At 38.5% G+C, this 20,597-nt stretch overlaps 2 protein-coding genes across 4 annotated transcripts; both read left to right on the forward strand.

Annotated features, from left to right (window-relative positions):
- Window positions 1-97: 97 nt before the first annotated feature.
- On the forward strand, window positions 98-16,470 carry LOC114480357 (E3 ubiquitin/ISG15 ligase TRIM25). Of its 3 annotated transcripts, none has more exons than XM_028474445.1 (8): window positions 98-549; window positions 3,714-4,337; window positions 7,958-8,066; window positions 10,818-10,913; window positions 13,095-13,328; window positions 13,440-13,462; window positions 14,983-15,131; window positions 15,753-16,470. In XM_028474445.1, exons 2-8 carry the CDS (start codon window positions 3,730-3,732, stop codon window positions 16,013-16,015), a joined length of 1,482 nt encoding a protein of 493 aa, XP_028330246.1. In that variant the 5' UTR covers window positions 98-549; window positions 3,714-3,729; the 3' UTR covers window positions 16,016-16,470. The 3 variants fall into 3 exon arrangements, with proteins under 3 accessions (XP_028330246.1, XP_028330245.1, XP_028330244.1); XM_028474444.1 differs by having other exon boundaries at window positions 100-549; window positions 14,992-15,131; window positions 15,741-16,470; XM_028474443.1 differs by having other exon boundaries at window positions 102-549; window positions 15,741-16,470.
- A 3-nt stretch (window positions 16,471-16,473) lies between these two features.
- On the forward strand, window positions 16,474-20,035 carry LOC114480358 (uncharacterized). The gene is made up of 2 exons (XM_028474446.1): window positions 16,474-16,580; window positions 18,711-20,035. The coding sequence occupies exon 2, from the start codon at window positions 18,813-18,815 to the stop codon at window positions 19,446-19,448; it is 636 nt and encodes a 211-aa protein (XP_028330247.1). The 5' UTR covers window positions 16,474-16,580; window positions 18,711-18,812; the 3' UTR covers window positions 19,449-20,035.
- Window positions 20,036-20,597: the final 562 nt, after the last annotated feature.

Raw genomic sequence — 20,597 nt, forward strand, 5'->3', positions numbered from 1 at the left:
AATAATATTAGAATATGAGCGGTGAGGAAAAAGCCAAATTCCCGAGTGTCTTTGAAGGCAGCATTCTAAAAGACACTTCGATAATTATCGGCTCGTTGTCTTATGCAATCAGCACGTTTAGTAACGCAAGCCATACCTGATATAATTAAAATACATAAAGTAAACAAATAAAGCCTTTTATTTAAATATACATTCACAACGGCAGGTAAAACGGCAAAAGGGGGATTAAAGAGACAGTAGTTTCCGAGGGTACGTGAAGGCATCCTTTTCCCGCATCATCCCGCCTGCTGTGCATTCAGTTGCTGTGCTGTTTCCGGCTCAGGTGAGCCTTTAACTCGACTTTTCTGTGCCAAAAAACACACAAAGGACCAGGTGACGAGTCGACCGCAGGCTGGTTGGAGTGTTTCCCCCGGCGTGGAGGACTGAAAGCCGGGGTTTAACGTTCGCTGTTAAACCGCTAGCAGCTGTGTGTAGGAGCAGGTGCACAGAGCCTCACCTCAATCAAAGCTTCACCTGAGAACAACACTCACTTTGGACACTTTAATCCAGGTAACAACACCTACTTTGTGAACTCGAGCTTTGATTGTCGCTGAAAGTTTAAAATAACCCGGGTTAATGTGTGCTAACTGTCAGCTGGGGCGTTGAACGGTCAAACCGAGCACCGCGGGTTCGGTTCTGTCTGTTATTAACGGAGAAAGCGGTTGTTTCCGGTCCTGTGTAAACACGGTTTCTAAACGAAAGGTTAGCTGGAGTTCAGAGTTCACTATTATTGACTAATGTCATCAAAGGCCCGAGTTTTATCAATGCAACCTTTGGTTCTCAATACATGGGTGGCGGATCCATTTTTTTTTTTTTTTCTTTATTCTTTTTCTTCAAACCAACAAAAACCAAAGCAACTTTTATTTTGAAAGGTATATATTTTTGCTGTTTATGGCAACAGGAAAATAGTTTATATAGTTTAAAATCATCATAATTTTATTTTATTTTGAGTTTGAGTGACATTTAATGGGTACATTACTTTATTTTGTTGCATTAGTTAAAGAAAAAGTTAACTTTCTTTCCTTTTCAGATTATCGTTGTTACATGTTTTAAAATAACTCAATATAAAGACTGCTGCTAATGACCGGACGTGTTCACATTATTTAATTATTGGTTTGCTTTTAAAGACGATTAGGTCGTTGTTTTATGTTCAGGTTTCATTTATCCAGACAAGTTTTTTCTGACTTGTTTGGACTGTCAACTGTCAGTCTTCCTCATAGGCATCTGCTGATTGGTTTGACGTGTCCGTATCAGTTCTTTATTTCTGAGCGTGGCCAGAAACTTCCTGAAAAAAGTTGTCTGAATATATGAAACCTTAACATATTAAAAAAAAAAAAAAAAGAAGAAGAAGACAAAAGGAACTTGCTTGCAGTAGGTCATAGTTACTCGGTATAATTTGTACTTTCCAAATTTTCCGTGTTTTGCTGAAAACAGACAGAAATTATTTCTTGAAATGGAAATATTGTTTTTAGTTTTTTTTTTTTTCTTCTTTCTTTCAAGAAAATCAAGCAGATGTCCCCAAATAAATTCGCATTCATTTCTGTACATCTTTCCCTCCGTAAACAGGTGGACAAAGAGAAGGAAATGCTAAATCTCACTATGAAATTTTGCAATATGATGAGCTGTGTTGTAAATGTCATACTAACGTGAAACTCATACTAAGTATGATGTCAATATTAGTATGTAATGCCTTCACATTAGATAGTATGAAAAGATTGAGTTCGTGAAAAAAAAAAAACCCTGACTGTGTACTACATGGGGACATTTTTAAGTATACACACACTAGGGCACACTAGTCATACACAACCATCCCATGATGCATTGCGAGCAGAATGTAAAATCATCCTTGGACTGTCTTCTAGCTAAAAACTCAAACATCCCCTTTTCAAAATAAAAGCATTTCTTGTTGTCTTGTATTAGTTTTTTTTTTTAACACTTGTTGAAGTTTTGTCAGCAGTAAATGGCGGACAAAATCGAAATCTTCTAAATGTCGGCATAAAATGTATTTACGTGAGTTTTATGGATGAAATGAGCACGTGTTGATATTCTACTTGGTCACTTTCTCACTTCAAATGTTTTTCAGAACTTTCAAAGTAAAGGTGGAGAATCAACAGAGATATTTAGCCTCAGTGTGCTATTGAAATTGTACACATGTACAAGTAAGTTATACATAAAATACTCAAGTATGAGTAAGAATTAGCTCCATTACATAATACTCAAAGTAAACTAGTCACTAGTTACTTTCACCCCACACGTTTTATTTTTGGTAATAAATCTTACAACTGTTCCCTTGCATACAGTAAACATCTCATGTAAGAACTTAAAAAGGAAGAGACCAAATCTTGCACAATTACAACATAATTTTAAATTCAAAACAAAGTATATAACAAGTATAGCAGCAAATGTATGAACTCTAAAATAGTGCCATGTGTGTAACAACATAATAAGTACTAGTAAGTTACCCCAACCTGAACCCAAGAAAGTGGCTTCAATGTGCCTTCATATCTATCTTTATCATCCTAATGATACTTCTAGTATATAGTAGACAGTATATACTCATTGAGATTGTGTTGTAGATGTCACACTAACGTACTATACACTACAGTCATCGAGCAAAGCCTTACCAACGTGTTTTACATCAATCACACACATTTCCACGATATATTTTGCAGTTGAACAGGAGGCCTGATGTCTCACATGTGTAGCAAAATGAACGTGTGAAGTCTTACACTAAGTCACATGTGTCAAACTCGGAGGCCAAATCTGGCCTTATAGAGCATCAAATCCAGGCCGCAGGATAAAGTCGGAATCACAGAAAACACAAATCATTGTGTAAAAATATTAAGTAATTCAGTTGCAGATATATCAGCCCTTTCCAAATAAATAAATTAAATTAATATTCACAATATTTGCCAGGGCACAAAGTTTACCCATACTTTCATTACACGATGACAGCCATTCTTAATCACACATTGTTGAAAAATAAATCTTTATTAGAGATAAACCGAAAAGTGCATCACTAAAACCAAAAGTGTACTTTCGGCCTAAACACTTTTTTCACCGGAACTAGCCGACCGAAACAAGATGTGCTGATGACTCGTGCATGCGCGCTTGTCTGGAAACACGCCAAATGCAATGGCACTAATAACATGCATGATAATTTCTTTCGGCGTTTCGGTTTTTCTGCCTTGGTTTTATCACTTTTGGTTTTGGCCAAGAATTTTCATTTTGGTGCATCCTTAATCTTTATCTTTTCCAAAATCCTGCAATTTTGTTCGTTATTCCACAAAGTTTTCCAAATTGAATAAAAAATGGTCACAAACTCAAGGAAATTTAAAGATCAGATATTGTCTGTAACTTCCATTATTTTACATACATTTATAGAGCAGAATTATGTTGAAATTGCTCGTTCTCCAACCTAAAATTTGCGGCCCACTTGAGACCAAACTGGTTCGTATTTGGCCTTCAACTAAAACATGTTTGACACTCGTGCATCAAGTCATTTCGTGTGATTTCAGTGTGCGTTCATGCCGGGTGTTCTTCTGCAGTTATAATAGTAATATTTGTTATCTTGAGGTACCATATTTTTATTATACATGTTGGTTAAATTTAATGGCCTGTAATGGGGAAATTATTAAACTGTTAATTTGTTAATTTTTTTTCTCTAATCACAGCCCAGGCGCTGACATCATGGCGTCGGCGTTCTCTGAGCAGTACCCGGTGCTGCATGAGGAGCTCACCTGTCCCGTGTGTCTGGACCTGTACCGGGACCCCCACCTGCTGCAGTGCGGCCACAACTTCTGTAAGACTTGCCTGGATCGCCTGAGGCGTCAGGCCGAGCGTGGACGCCTCCGCTGCCCGGAGTGCCGTGAGAGCCACCGCTGTGGCGCCCCCTTCAAGAAGAACTTCAAACTCGCCAACATCGCAGACGACTACCGCCATCGGCGCCGAGCTAACGCCGCGGCTCAGCGGTCCAAAGAGCTGCTGCTGTTGTCTCCGTCCGTGCAGAAACCTGTCAGCGTGTTCGCCGTCCCATGTGACTACTGCCCCGCCCCCCCCGCGGAGGCATCCACAGAAAGGAATCCCACGCCGTCCACTTCTCAAGAAGACGGGACCAAGCAGCAGCAGGCGGCGGCGCCAATTTTGGCTGTGAAGACGTGCCTGAAGTGCGAGGTGTCGATGTGTCCGGAGCACGTGAAGCCACATCTGGAGTTGCCAGCATTTCGAGAGCATCCGCTCACCGAGCCGATGAACGACTTCTGGAAGAGGAAGTGCCCCGAACACGACGAGATATACAGGTCGGATCATTGTGTTTATTTGTTCATTGGATCCCCATCAGCATCCATCATGGTGGTTCCTAATCTTCCTGGGGTTCATTAACAAAAAAAAATAAAAAATCAGGATTCTAGTACATGTAAGAACCGGAAAAATGAAAGACTTTTAAAAATATGCAGGAACATCATATTTGGTCCAAAGTTTTCATTACAGTTTTCCCAAATTCTTTAAAAAAATATATAATTCTTAATATATATAAATAAATAATAATTTTGTGTTGCTTTGATTCTAACATATTACTGTTAGTTTCATGTCATACCTCAGGTGTGTTGTATAAGTTTTCAGTGAAATTGTCCCAAACTTTAGGTTGGTTCTTCTTATGTTGCCAAATTCTTCTTCACAATATAAATGGTGAAGTAACGTTGAATTTACAACATTTATCAACGCGTTGACGCTAGGGATGGGTGATATGGACTAAAAATAAATTTATTATTTATAAATAAAAAAACTATAAATAAATAAAACAATTCCCAACTTAAAGTGTAAACAGATTCCTTACAAACACAAATACGTTTGAATACATCAACACATTAAAAATCAGTGCATGCGGATCACTCTATTAGTGAACTGATATGATGGCAGTATTTGAAATAATCTCGGTTGGCCAGTAAAATCATGTTTTTTAAAGTTAGTAAATTTTAAGGCATTTTTGTTTGCCTGAGGGGCCATGATAAGGTACATATCAGTGGTACTGGTCCTGTAGGGAAACCACAAAGCAAGGAGAGCAGCCTTATTCTGGGCAACTTGAAGCCACTTTAATCAGATTTAGTGGTTGCCGACCAGATTACTGAACAGTAGTCAAGGTGAGACGGCTCAAGAGATTGTACCACTCTCTGTGTAGAGTTCAGATCTAGACGTGTTGGCAATAAAAACAAAACCCTAATATAAAACTATATTGGCCTGCATCCAAATTCTCTGATACATAATGAGTTTGTGATGGATTTATTAAGGTAATTTTTCAGGGTCGGTCAATTTTTTATTTTTCATTCTTTCTACTCAGTTGTAGAATATTCTAACTGTAAGCTTTTTCCCACTTCTTTTGATTGAACAGCTCGAAGGCAGGACTAAGTCGGTCACATCTCACAAGTACAGTTTTTAGCAGGCCTGCTTGTTTCTGAAAACCACACACACACGCACACACACACACACACACACACACACACACACACACACACACACACACACACACACACACACACACACACACACACACATGCATGTGGCTGTAGCAGAAGGAAAGTCTGTGAAATCTGAAAGAAGTCCAAATATCTTCTGGGCTGGGATGATTGGCTGACCGATCACCAAACAGACCAGCCCCTGTCCTGTGGCTTTAAGAGTAATTTAAAAACATTGTCTAGTGCAGTGGTTCCCAACCTTTTTTGTGACCCTATTTTGATATCAAGAATTTCTGGTGACCCTAAATAAATATTTTCTCTGGAATTAGTTTTTGATATTGTAGTGTATTACAAATACAGAGTAGCCAAGTATATACTTATTATTAACTAGATTTATGTTCATCAATAACATTTCACAAATGATCAAAAATGGAGCAATAAATCTTATACCTGAACGTCATAGTTAACACACAATTGAGTTATAAAGAAATCAAGAAATGTCTTTAACGTTTAAGGTTAAAATGCCTGTAACTCATTGGTTAATACTAAATGGGCGAGTTTTTCCTTGTAGGGGTTCTCAACTGGTCTCACCCTGTGACCCACATTTTTCCATGAAAGAAAAGTTTCTTTCAAAGAAGTATCAGTTTATTTTGACCAGCTGTCCGCGACCCACCCAGTACAGGTTCGTGACCCACCAATTGAGAATCGCTGCACTATTGTTCTTAGTAATATCACCTAATCAAGCCTTTTCTATAATATTTCTCACTACAAAATAAGTCATAAACATATGTGTGATTCATGCTGATATTGGCCAGTACACAAGAATGTATTGGTATGATATCAGATGTGAAAAAATTGTATTGGACACCCCTACTACAGTCTGTCTTTTCCATTACAAGGCTCCACCCACTTTACCAAGTCTGTTAACACATTAAATGTAATTAAAATTCTACTGTCAGATATTCAAATTTCCAATTGTAGTATTTATGGATTCCCTCATGTTTTTACTTTTTAAACATCTGCTAAATGTAACATCTAAAATGTTACGGCCTCTGATACTTACACTTTGTTTAGTTTGTAGGTTTAAAAAAAAAAAATGACATTGTCAATGATGTTATCTAGACTTTTCCTTTACAGTGATGTAATTAAATCAGTTGTGATCCCTTATCAACAGCTGGACTAGAGCCTGATTGCAGACAGCTGATTGGATCAGGACTCCCCTCAAAGTTTTCCACTCATTCTTTACTTTAGGAACAGCTTGTTGTGATGTGGAGAGAACTTGGTTTTCCATTTTTTATTCAAAGGTTTAAATAGTTTTAAGTGATAAAGTACAGAGACATCTAATACAGTATTTCCAGAAATATTTTTCCACAGTGTTTATTCTTTCCTTAATATTTGAGGTTAAGGATAATTCTGAGAAACAAAATGAAAAAGGAGACTTTATATCATGATATTTAGAGATTATATTGTTAATATGCGTCGTGTATCTTCCATGTTAGAGAAGTATTCGCGTCATACAGACATAAATAACCATGACATGCATATCATTAATCAGAAGAAAAGGCCTTTTAAAAATTCTGACGTATTGATTAAAAACCATTACAATGAATTATTATTTTTTTTAATGATGATAATAACTAGGAAAGACCTGTATTCACAAGGCAAATATGTATTTGGCAATTTAAAAAATTGGAAAAAATGACAACCTGCATCTGGATTTGTGGACAAGTTTGTTCTTTTTACTAATTAAAATGAAAGTAATAATGCAGGAAATACAGAAGACTGACCTTGACCTTAAATATGATTTTGAGAGAAGGTCAAGGTCACACATTGAAATGAAATGTTGTTCAATGGTATCAGTCTGAGCACCGGATCTCAATTTTTGGCCAAGCTGTAGGGGAAAGTTTTTTTTTTTTTGGTGACGTCATGAACTTTGACCCCTACCAATCTTTTTGCTGATGCTGTACAGCTTCGGTTCATATAATAAAATACTCCACTTGAGACGAGCTTTTCATAAATGTAAGCATTGAACCTGTACGATAAATATTCATAGAGATATGGAACATTTCGGTTTATGACACTTGACGTGACCTTCACCTTGACATTTTGGCTCCAAAAAAGGTAAACTGCACATTCTTGACATTGGCCCATGAGATGACATATGTGTCATTTGTGCTGCATTAATAGTTTAGAAGGAGTTCCAGGACAAAGAGTTGAGAAAGAAAAAAAATATAATTATAAGAACTACGAGAACAATGCATTTGGCAATTTTCAATTGGCAATGTGGGTAAATTGCCTTGCCCAAGGACACAGACAATGACTTGGCTAAAGTGGCATTCGAACCCCCAACTCTTCGGTTATTGGACAACCCACTCTACCACTGAGCCACGTTCGCCCCAGTATTAATCTGATAAATCAAATAAATGTGTTTCCTGTTCCATTTTTCATGTACTCTTTGGTGTGTGCAGGTATTACTGCATGGACGATAAGACGTGTGTGTGCAACGCCTGCACCATCGAGGGAGGACATGCTGGTCACACCATCAAGACTCTGAAGAACACCATGAAGGACCTGAAGGTAGAAGCTTCACTTTAGAGCCAGTTTAAACTAGGCTCAGTGGTCAAAGGTCATTGGCTCCCTGTGAACAAACGCACGGCTCTTGTGACTCAGTGGACAGTTAAAGCTATGCTCAGTCCACTTCCTGTCCTTTTGTCCCCATGAATAGGTGAGAGTAGAGATGCTTCCAGCTCAGTGTAAAGTCAGTTGGGCTTTGTTAGAAACAATGCTCCAATCCAACGACCAATCAGTGTGAAGCTTTTTAACAAACCTGGGATGCATAATAGTTCATGGGCTGATGAGGACGAGTCCATCAGATAACACCGGCAGCGGTTACATTATGTTTTTTAATTCGGAATTTGTTATTCTGAATTAAATGTTAACATGGAAATAGTAATTCAGAATTGAGCTTTACATGGAGAACAGGTTTTTTGGCTTTATTTAATTCCGCTTTAGGTCTGGGGGTTGGGAAGGCTCTGATTGGACAGGGGGCGAATGTGAGGTATCACATCTATCAGTAAAAACACACAACAAACCTTTTATTGTCGGCTGTAACACAGAAGACCACACATGAGAACTGTTTTCACCTTCATTTTGATTTTAGTTTTGAAGCCACAGCTCGACAATAACACACTTTGGTCGGAAGGGAGATAGGAACTAATCACCAGTAAATAAAGGCCAGTGAAACAATAACCAGGAATAAATAGTTCCTCCCTGGTAAAGATGGTAGCTCTAACAACTTGTACAATGATAAACTTGGTGATATTTTACGGCCTGTGCATTCAGTATGGGGACACATTTACTCCATCTCCGGGTTTTAGTATCACCTGTTTGATGAAGCCTGTTCCGTTTGCCGATGTTTATGTGCATAATAAGTCCGTATGCCTGTGTTAATGTCTGCATGTTTATGCCTCCGTCCATCCACTCTTCATTGTATCCATGTCTTTTAAGGATTTTATTAAATAAATAGTCTTGGCTCTAGTCCGGGCCGCCATCTTAGATTATGTCGTCACCAGCGTGTCATCGCAGAAGGACCGGAATTAACTTAAAGAGGAAATAAGTGTTTACAAGATAGAGGAATTATTTAATTCAGAATTAAAATTGGAATAAACCAGCTACCTAATTCATATTTAAGTTTAATTAAATTAGCATTAGGAATGAAGTGTTTACATGGTCAGTTTAAAGAGGAATTAAACTTCCCATGTAAACGTGGCCACTGTCCCACTTTTTTTGCCCTTTGACCCAGCTCAGCCATCGTTGCTACGTGCTAAGTTAACCAAACACATGCAACGCAAAATTTATCTTCATATTTCCTCATTCCTCACCTGGAACAACGTCATAGCAGTATTTTTTTTTTTTTCATTTTCTTTGTTACAAAGTTTACAAAGGGTGCCATACAACACAGTTTGACAGATAAACTAATAAAGCAAATAAATACCTGTGTATGATTTTGTTTTACTTTGACAGGAACAGATCTATTTTTTATACGTCTGTCAACAAGAGAAAGGAAAGACTGTTTTATTATGTGATGCATATTTAAAGTCGGTGTAAAGCAAATTCAGCTATTTTCTTCTAAACACATTAAATTGGTCATAAATGTATTCCTTAAAACAGGGGTTCTCAACTGGTTTCACCCTGGGACCCACATTTTGTTACAGGCACTAATATAGCTGCTGAAAACACACATACATAATCTTTTTAAAAACATAAATCTATATATTTTTGTGTGAAGCATGCATTTCACAGCATGCCTGTCAAAAAGTCCAACATGAGACATTTATTTTTGACCCAGCTTGCCCGCGACCTACCTAGTACTGCTCCGCGACCCACTTTTGGGTCCTGACCCACCAGTTGAGGATCACAGCCTTAAAACATGTAAAAAGCCATTCAACCACTTAGAAAATTTGAAACAGTTTGTGAAACCTAGCTCCACAATTACTTTACAATGTATTATTCTGTGTTCAGGATTTAATGGGAGGGTGTGTTACGTAACAGAGCCATCATTAGCATAAACCAGACCCTGCTGCTGAAGCACATCAAACTTCCGTGGCCTCTATTCAGCCCCTAGCCAAAAACAAACCACATATTCAGACTCTAGGGAATAAAACGCGTTCATGAAATGTGCACTTTTTTTGCACTGCGATTGTGTGTTTTACCTTTAGCGGGTGCAGTTCTGACTCTACCCGGGAGGTATGCACATATTCGGACTCGGGCGGAGCAGATGTTTCAGCTGACACCTTGTTTGGCTCGATCCGTGCACTTTTGCAAAACCAATGGGAGAAGCCGCTTTCACACTGCTCTCTCCCATAGACACTGTACATGGAGGCGGCGCCCTTCCCGTGCGTGGGCGTGGTTCCAGCGCCTCTAACTGACACGCCCCCAGCGTTTCAGAGCAGATAGAAGTGCTTGTTTTTCTGAGATTTTGAGACCTAATTTTATATACTTAGTGATTTTTTTTTCATCTTTCAAATTTGTCACAGTGGTCAATGACACGTTTCTGTGGTGTGAGAAACTCATAATACACATTTATTTCTGCTTTACATGGACTTTAAGTACTAGCTGCCTTTTGTTTCTAAATTTTACTTTTTTCTTTTTCTTTCATCAGTTCATCACCTCAACAAACTGGTTTAACCATTAGTCGCATTTCAGGCAGAAACTCATACAAAGGCAAACATGTTATGTAAAAAGCTTTTGATTTGAGGACAGAAACAGTTAAAGTTTTTTTTATTTTGTGGAAACCTAAGGAGCTGTGTTCTCTGTTTCTGTCTACAGGGGGCGCTGGAGAAACGTCTCTACAGGCTGGAGAGAAAGAACATCATGGCTGAGAAGAAGCTCCAGGAGCAGGAGGAGAAGGAGCGACACAACCGGGTACACACACACACACACACACACACACAGTGTGCTCAATCCTCTGTTCGTGCTTTTAGATCTTCAACAGTGAGATGTATTTTTAAAAAGGTCAGCTGTGACTTTAGTCCTCAGAAAAAACTCAAACCTGTAAAACAGAAAAACACTGTTTCATAAAGTGTGCGTGTGCCGCGTGCTAGCATTACAAGTCTGCACAGCTGGAGCAGCAGCAGCAGCAAAAGCAGAGGAGTTCAAACACTTCAAACACTTACCGAAGCTGCAAAGTCACTTTCTTGTCATCATCTCTTCTAGTTATTACAGGAATAGTCTATTTAAGGTGATAGTCCACTGTTTTGTCCAACCGCTGCGTCACATTGTGTCACAAAGTCTGCTATCACCGCTCGTCCTATGAAAATGACTCCTTTGGTTACGTCATGACAGAAGCTGAATCTGAACAGCCTGTAGAAGCGCCGTTTTACCAGTGTGTGTGTGCTGCAGAGACCATGCAGGAATCGTTTGTTTGGCAGGTTCGGGGAGGACCAGTTTATAAATGTAGAGACCAGAAAAAACATATTTTACTTAATAATGAACCTTTAAGCATTTTCTTAAAGCGGTTTGCATTGAAAGCTTTCAGCCAAAGTTTCATTTTCATCATCAGCACCTTATTAAAGGCGAGTCTGCGACTCTCAGATCCTTCTCTCCCCGCTGCTCTCTTGCCCTGCCTCTAAAGTCCCTCCCTCAGAGGAGCTAACAAGCTAACATTAGTCCTACAGCAACATCACAGTAATAAAACATGCTCTGTTAAAAGCATATTACTGCAACGCTTCTCTTTCTCAAGGTGCACACACCTCAGCAGCAGCAACACAGTGTCACTTACAGCAGCCCAAACGGAGGCTGCTGCACGCACATGAACAACACATGCACTACAGAGTTCTAGTGTAACAATTACAAATCAAACATAATGTAAATCAAGCAGCAGTAAATACCTTTCAAGCAGAAAAGTCACCAATTCCATTTTCTACTCCTCCAGACCATACACTGTAAAAAAGACGGCGCTCTAGGTCCAGGAAAGGGGCAGGGCCTGTGAGTAACAGCTGTCAGACAGTCCATCCTACATAATCCTTGCTCTGATTGGTTCTTTTTGCTCGGTCACGGGGCTTTCTGGCAATCTGCCAAAGGCAGTAGGAGGGACTCAATGAGTCTGTTTTTTTCACACAAACTACTAGTTTGATGTAAAGCTGTCCTTACATTGTGACAGCTTTAGCAAATATGACAAAAAGTTACTTTTATAAGAGTTGCAGACTGCACCTTAAGTGCGTCCCTCAGTCAGCAAAAGAATGCCTTAAATGCATATGTGTCAAACTCAAGGTTCAGGGGCCCAAATCTGGCCCTTTAGATCATCCATTTCGGCTCACAGGAAATTCAATTCAATTAAATGTTATTTATATAGCGCAAATTACAACAAAGTCATCTCAAAGCACTAAACAAAATATAGAGTCCATAGTAAGAAAGAAAGAACTCAACAAGATCCACATAAACAAGCATTTAGCGACAGTGGGAAGAAAAAACTCTCTTTTTTTTATAGGAAGAAATCTCCAGTGGAACCAGGTTCAGAGGTGGCAGCCATCTGCTTCTACTGGTTGGGTTAGTGAACAGAAGGGCAAACAGGACAGGATAGAAGGATAGTCCATCCGAGTGTTCTAGACTAGTTGTAGAAGTAACTAAATTCCAAGTAATTTGCCACAAAACTTTTCTAAATGACAAATTAGCGCCTTTAAAACTCTTTATCAGTTATACGTGGAAGTAAGAACTAGGGTACATTAACTCTAAAATTGCATTTTTTTCCTGACTATTCTACCATCCACTGGAGCTTAAATTTGGCCCCTGAACAAAAATGAGTTTGACACCTCTCTAAATATGTTGCTTGTTTTCCTCATTTTTGTAAACAATAGGGCAGAAAGAAGAAAAAGCCCCGAATCCAAAAACAATTGAGCCTCTTTTTCTTTTCTTTTTTAAAAAAAACTAATAATGTTTTCTTAAAGCTACTTTGATGCTCCTGTTTTATATATTGACTATCTAACAACTAAGTGAAGCCTTGATAAGAAAGTTGAATGGCACTTAAAAAAGTCCTACGACTTGAAGTTCCTTTGCCTTGTGATGGAGGTGGAGCTAAGTACTGAACCATGGTCTTGTGTTGTGCAGAAGTTCATGGACGACTCTGAGCAGTGTCTGACACTGCTGGGGGAGGAGATGAAGGCCAAGGTTCACTGCTTCATCGTCAGAATGCGAGACCACACGCGCACGCACTTTGAAACCAACGGCCCGGCCATCCGGAAGAACATGTCCAAGATCCACCAGGACCAGGCCCGTCTGCAGGAGGTGCGCTGTGGGCTGGAGGCGCTGATGCAGGAGAACGACCCCTTCCGCTTCATCCAGGTCAGACACATTTATTTATGATGATTCCATTGATTCATGGGATTTATTTACATTGACAAAGAAGTTTTTCTCCTGCATTAAACCCACTTTATTCTTCTTTTTTGTCTTCAGGCCTACAAGACGACAGGAAAACAGTGAGTCCAGCTTTGTTTGTAGGATGGAGACTGACCATAAACACACTGCATACTCACATTTGTTTGACATAAATAAACACCAAATAGACCAAATATACTACACAAACATGGGCAAACCTATTACCAGACTTCAATAAATTTCAGACAGAAAAAAGGAACCAACAACCTCAGTGTGTGAAGGAAAAACTCTGTTTTATTAAACGTAGAGGAACTAAATAATTTCTGTATTTTCACATGACTTTTTGAAACCTTTAATGTTCAACTTAGGGATCCTCCACCGTTTATACAAATGTGGCTTAAAATTTGTATTTATTAATGTATTTATTAGTAGATCTATGCCTATCAAAACGCATTATTAGGCATCATATTAGTTTTAATAACTTTTAAAAATGGGACTACTTTACAGTTTTAGAAGCTGTGTTCCACCATCTTGAAATCACGTGATTGATGACATCACACGGCCCCCACTGTCTGTAAACATCCCATTGTTTCCATTTAGAGTGAAGCATTCAACCTGATTTTTAGATCATTTAACAGCTTTTTCAGTCAAAGTTACAATTTGTGCTGCTTTTGGTTGCTCTGAATTATCAGGAAAAGTTAAAGATATCAATGTAAATCTCTTTAGTTTACCCGAAGAGAATAAAGACATCTGTGCACGCAGGAGTTTTTGGTAGTAGGCAATGAAACAGAGAAGAGCTCTCCTAAGGCGCCTTAACTCTTACCTTAAACAGTGCGCTGACACGCTCTGGTGGCTGAAATTGGTGAGTAAATCACTGACTGTTAAAGGACGGCCACCAAAAATGACTTCTATCCTCAGGGTTTGTCTCTCTTCAACAGTTCATGATTTTCTCGCTAACTTCAGCCACCAGAGCGTCAGTCGTGCACTGTTTAAGGGAGAGTAAAGGTCCCTTAGGAGAGCTCCTCTTCTCTGCTTCATTGTCTACTACCAAACCACAAGAGTTGGAACTATCACCACATGTGCTCAACTGTTTTTATCCTCTTTCGGTAAACAAAAAAGATTTACATCGACATCTTTAACTTTTCCTGATTATTCAGAGCAACCAAAAGCAGCACAAGTTGTCATTTTGACTGAAAAAGCTGCTAAATGATTTAAAAATAAGGTTGAATGTTTCACTCTAATAGACAACAATCGGCTGTTTACAGGCAGTGAGGCTCTAAAATTGTAAAGTTGTCCCATTTTTAAAAGTGAATAAAACAAATGTGGTGCAAAATAATGCATTTTGCTAGACATAGATCAACTAATAAGGACATTTCAAAGGTTCAGGCCACATTTGTAAATACAGTGGATTATTACTTTAAAAAGTAACTAGACCCCCCTGGTATTTGCTGACCTGCCACAAGGGGGGAGATCTAAAAAAAATGCCTTGATAATTGACGTGGATCCTAGAGTAGTGAAAACACCCCAAGTCTATATCATCAAATCTCCAAAGAACAATCTATGCTATAAAAAAAGGGGGTTTGGGGTGCATATTAAAAGTTAACCTTGATGTCCCTCCGAGGTGCCGCAGACAGCTGAGGAAGTCTCTGTTCTACCCGGAGTACGTGGACATGGAGACGGAGGTGCTGGGGATGATGATGGAGGAGGAGATGAGAAAGTTTGTGGACGAGGAGTTGCCCTGTCACATCATCGCTGCCATCAACTCACTGTGTAAGAAATCATTGAAATAATCGTGGTCCAGCAAACATCACGTATCTCATGCTAAATGCATCTAAAATAAAATCCGACAATTGTACTTTTATTCATTCTCCCTAACATTAAAAGACTTTTTAAAAAGTTGCATAGTTTATTTTCTAAATGATTAGTGAGGAGGCATCCTCACTAATACGGTAATCTTCTTAAACCTTCAACATGTTCAGCTCTCTGTTCATTTTCAGCTAATACTCTCAACCTTTTTCATTTTTGCAAAGCTAGTGCTAATGCTAGCTAACGCTCAACCTTTTTAAACTTTTGCTAGGTTAATGCTTAGCCAAATAATGCTAGGCTAATGCTATTGCTAGGGTAATGCGATTTATTGTTAATGCTACGCTAATGCGAAAACTTTCTCAACCCATTTCAACTTTTGTAAATGTTAGGCTAATGTAATATTAAGTCATTGCTAGGTTAATGCTATTGTTAGGTTATTGTTGATGTTAGGCTAATTGGAGGTTATTGCTTATGTTAATGCTAATTTATGCTATATGTCTGATTCTTTTTTTGCATTTAAATGACTGAATGTTCACAGTAAATCCCATTGAAAGCGTTCTCTTAATTCTCCAGGCCATGTTTCAGATCCTGAGGAGGAAGAGGAGCAGGAGGACAATGAGGAAGAGGCGAGAGAGGAAGAGACCGAAGACGATCAGGACGACAGCAGCGAGGAGGAAATGGGAAGTGAAGGAGAGGAAGAGGAGGAGGAAGAAGACGAAGACGACGAGGACTTACAGAATGAGAACGAGCTGCGTGACGACGACGACCTTTTCAGCTTTGGAGAGGAAGAGGAAGAAGAAGAAGAAGAGGAGGAGGAGGAGGAGGATGAAGAGGCGAGTGGAGTGTAGCTGTGAAATAATGACTAATACGTGTAAACCTCCTGCCTCCGACGTGCTGCGTTCAGGTGCTCGCAGTGAATGTATGACCACAAATATGGGAGCGAAAGATTCAAACAGACCTCGTTTTCTACCGCTTTGCTCAAGAGTTACCAAAACCTGGGAAATCTGCACTCGCAGCGTAAAAACTTTCACGCGTTACATTCTTAAAGGCTGCATTTTTTAGCTTTTCCATTTTCCACAGCTGCTTAACGCGACCTAAAGATGAGGGGGGGGGGGGTGGGGGTGTGTGTGTGCGCGCGGCAGTTTAAACATTTTGTGACGCGTTCAAGGACCTGATTTTTTCAGATTCATTTTCTATGCACGCCGACGTGATGCTCTGCACTTTATTCCTGCAGAATGTTCCACTTGAACCACTTTAATAATAAATATTCTAATAAAAAGTGAAATAAAGCCTGCTGAATGAACATGTGACCTTGTCTGCTTTGAAGCTTTTTCTCTTTCAGGAAATGAAAGGTTTCACTTTGGGTCAAACCACATCCTCTACTGTTAGTGAGAACATCTACAGTCATACTGGGTAAGTCTGCATTTCTATGTTCTCAGATTTAGTCATATTTAATAATTAATGTCTTTACCAATGTTTATTTGTTTGTCTGTTAGCACGATTGTGTCGAAAGTTTCAAACAATTAAAGATAGACCTTATGCCATGAACGATTACCTTTGGAGAGAATAACGATCTATATACTGATTCTGGATTACTTTCAATCGTAAAAAGAAAATCCCTATGTCTAAGGTGTGTCAAACTAATTTTAGTTTAGGGGTCAAATACGAACCAGTTTGATCTAAAGTTTGTAACAGATTATAGGCTGTAAAACAACGATTTTCAACAATATTATGTCCTACTTTGTACTTTCACTTTTAAGTAAAGTATGTGAGGCACCGACAAACATCAGTTTCTGCAGGATCTTCACCTAAATATACTTGATTTTGTAAATTTTTATAAAATTTTGGGAAATGTTGAGTTAAATTGAAAGATTTTTTTAAAAAAAGTTGTGGTGAGTTCTTTCAACAATTTGCTTTTAAAAATGACATCATCTGATCTAAACATGGAGAAACTATAAGCGCTGGCAAATATTGTAAAGTTTTACTGAATTTCTGTATTTTGAGGGACTATGATCTCTCCGGCTGAATTAGTTGGTAATTTACTCATGATTCTTCATGTATTTACTTTCTCCTGTGAGCCGATTTAGATCCCCTAAAGGTCCGGAATTGGATCCCGGGCCTTGAGTTTGACACATACCATATTTCGGTTTGTAATAAGCGACAAACACAAGAATAGTTTAATCATGACTAAATTGGATGTTTTTTACAGAACATAAGTTGAGGTATTTTTCTTTTACTAATGTTGCTCTTTATCATGGCTGCCTGCTGGGAAAGCTGAAAATTATGTAACCAGAATTATTATGTACAGTATGTTAATTCCACTACAAAAACTTGATTATTTATGCAATTAGAAATGTAGGGGAAAATATCAATATTGGTTCTCAGCAAAATGAGTTGAGTAATATCGGCCGTTATTTCTCTCCTTTCTCAGAATGGTTTAAGTTGCGAACAAGGGTCTAAACTTCCTGTTTCCAGGTTCTGGTTTAGAACTCAGTCTGACTTCTGACTTCATCCATTAAATTCATTTAGTTTTCTTTTTGAATATATGTTAAGGGTTCATTTTTTCAGACAAGTCTTTTCAATAAATTCAGTCTTCCTGACAGGCGATTAGCAGACACCTCTGAGGAAGAATGTCAGAAGATTGAAGTAAATTTACTAAAAAAAACTTGTCCGAATCAATGAAACCTTAAAATATTACGGTAATTACTAATTGAATAAAAAGAGTAGATAAAGGCTGTGTTTGAAATGTCACACTAACGTACTACAAACTCAATGAGTATATACTGTCTACTATATATTATAGTATGATTAGGATGATGAGCGTTCCCACTGAAGAATACTTCCAAATTTCCCAAGATGCATTTGGAAACCTACGACAAAAACCTGAATCACACTGAGGCTAAAGAACTTTGTTGTTTCTCCACCTTTCAAAGTTCTGAAAACATTTTAAGTGAGAAAGTGACCAAGTAGAAGAACATGTGTACAGTATATGTGAGTTTTATGGATGAAATGACCACATTTCATTCCAACATTTCAGAGACCCTCCATTGTGTTAGTGACAAAACCTCTGGTTACCTTCAAAACAAGAGTCCTATTTACAAAAGTGTTAAAAAACTAATGGAAGACAAGAAGAGATACTTTTATTTTTAAAAGGGGACTTTGATTTTTAGCTTGAAGCCGAACCAATTTACATTTCACTCGCAATGCATCATGGGACGGTTGAGTATGACTAGTGTGCCCACTGTGCATACTTAAAAAATATTCTCATATATATAGTATACATCCGGGTATATCTTGCATACTATCTAACACATACGCATTACATACTCATTTTGACGTCAGGCTTAGTATGAGTACTATGCTAGTATGACATTTCAAACAGAGTTTTGTGTGAAAAATAAATATTTGGTCTAGTCTTGTTTAGTTTTGAACGTGTTGAACAAGTTTGAAGCATAAAAATGTTTTCAACAGGTTTTTTTCTTTTGCCATATTTAGAAACGACAGTGGGTAGAAACAATAACGCTGACTTTTCACTGGTTCCAGTGCAGACAGACGTGCATCACTTTCTCATGAAGAAAACTCTGACAGAAAAAGACTTTTGAGGAATTCCAACAAACTATCTGGGGATTTGTTTAGCAAACGGAAATGTTTGGCCCAGAGGAATCCAGCGTTGACAAAGGCTTTGAAAAATTTGCAGAAGATTTTTCGTCGGCAGTTGTTGACATTGCTTTGAGGGAATCTCAGCATGTACAAGATCCGACTGAAGATGCTGAAAGTTCAGTGTCGTCTTGGGTCGACACCAGAAAGGAAAAGCCTGAAGGCTTGACGTTCCTCCATCAGTACCAGCGATCCCTGGAATATCCCAACGCTCCGCCCACCACTCCTGTTCTTCCTGAGCCCAGGCAGAGCAAACGCAGCTTCAACCGAAAGCTAAAAGGAAGCTTGGCCAACGTTTTCCTGCCTTCACCACCGCCTCCGACCCCAAAGGACCAAACAGACGACCAACCTGAACTACACTTCATGGACCAAGTGATGCATTCACTGTCATCTGAAGTTTTTGAAGTTGGACATCCATTTGGTTTTTACGTGGAAGTTTTTGCTGAGGCTCTATCTGTTGAAATCATGGATTTGGTTTTGTGTGGAAAATCAGAAGAGAAAAATGTGGACGGAAGTGGTCTTAATCGTCTAGCCCAAAAAATGGCCGAATGCATCATCAGCTCATCTGTAGACGAAGCTAAATCTCTCAACTTCACTAGAGTTGATTATTTGTGTTTAGATTAAAGTCTTCTAAACCCAGGTCTCATATTTTGGCATTACAGCAACAATTACTGACAAATCTTGTTCGACATAAAGTGAGCTAGGCTTAAGAAATCTTGACTAATGTGCCCTAGTCTAAATAAATTTAAGCTGTTTGCAACGATCCCTAATTTTTTAATAATCTGTACCCGTAATACACTGCCAGAAAAGTAATGGATGACAATTCTTCAAAGAAACCCATGAAGTTTACGAATGAAGTAAAAATACTTGTTAGATACAAGAATCTAAACATTGCAGTAGAACCTTGTGTGGTAAATTTAGTGCGTTAAGTTGGAGCGTTTCACACAAGGTGCAGCAAAAACATTTCTACAGGTTCTTGTTTGATTAACAACAAACTCAATGTTTGTAAAGGAGAGAAAAACAATCTTGGAAGCAGATATTTCAACATTTGTGAGTAAATTCTCCCATTTTACACAGTCATTATGGGGATTGTCACTATCAGCTTAAACAATACTAATGATTAAGATTAAGATTAAATCGGGGCTTTCGCCTTTAATTGGCCATGTAATGTTAGTACATTAATGGAATTTGTCCTCTGCATTTAACCCATCCCTGAGGAGCAGTGGGCAGCCATTTTGCGGCGCCTGGGGAGCAGTTCAGGGTTAAGGGACTTGCTCAACATCCCACAGTGATGGCCCAGGTGAGGCTTGAACCGGCAACCCTCCGATTACAAGCCCAGCGTCCTTAACCACTAGGCCACCACTCCCCTTAATGATATATCATAGCAGCTGTATTTGTATTTATTGGTATGTAACATCAGTGGGTACACATGTCTAAGTAACACATGTAAAAGTAACAATGGAAGAGTTAACTAATAATACGAGTGTAAAATTTTATTAAAATGAAATTCAGACGTAGTTTTGAAACTCATCGATTAGATAAAGAACCGTTGAATACAATAAATTGGGTTTATCCAATTTTAAACAGTTGTTAATTCTCCAAAAGAAAAAAATTCTATCTATATTACACATTTGTCCTTTAGATGGCAGCACAGGAGAGTCTTTCTAATGTGTGAAAAACACCATCTAGAAAATGACGTTGTAGTTTAATATTTGTAATAAAAGTTACTATAATAATTTTAAACTCATCAAGTTGAACAGGTGTGTTTGTTAA

This window comes from Gouania willdenowi, chromosome 18 (assembly GCF_900634775.1).
Source record: "Gouania willdenowi chromosome 18, fGouWil2.1, whole genome shotgun sequence".
NCBI lineage: Eukaryota > Metazoa > Chordata > Actinopteri > Blenniiformes > Gobiesocidae > Gouania > Gouania willdenowi.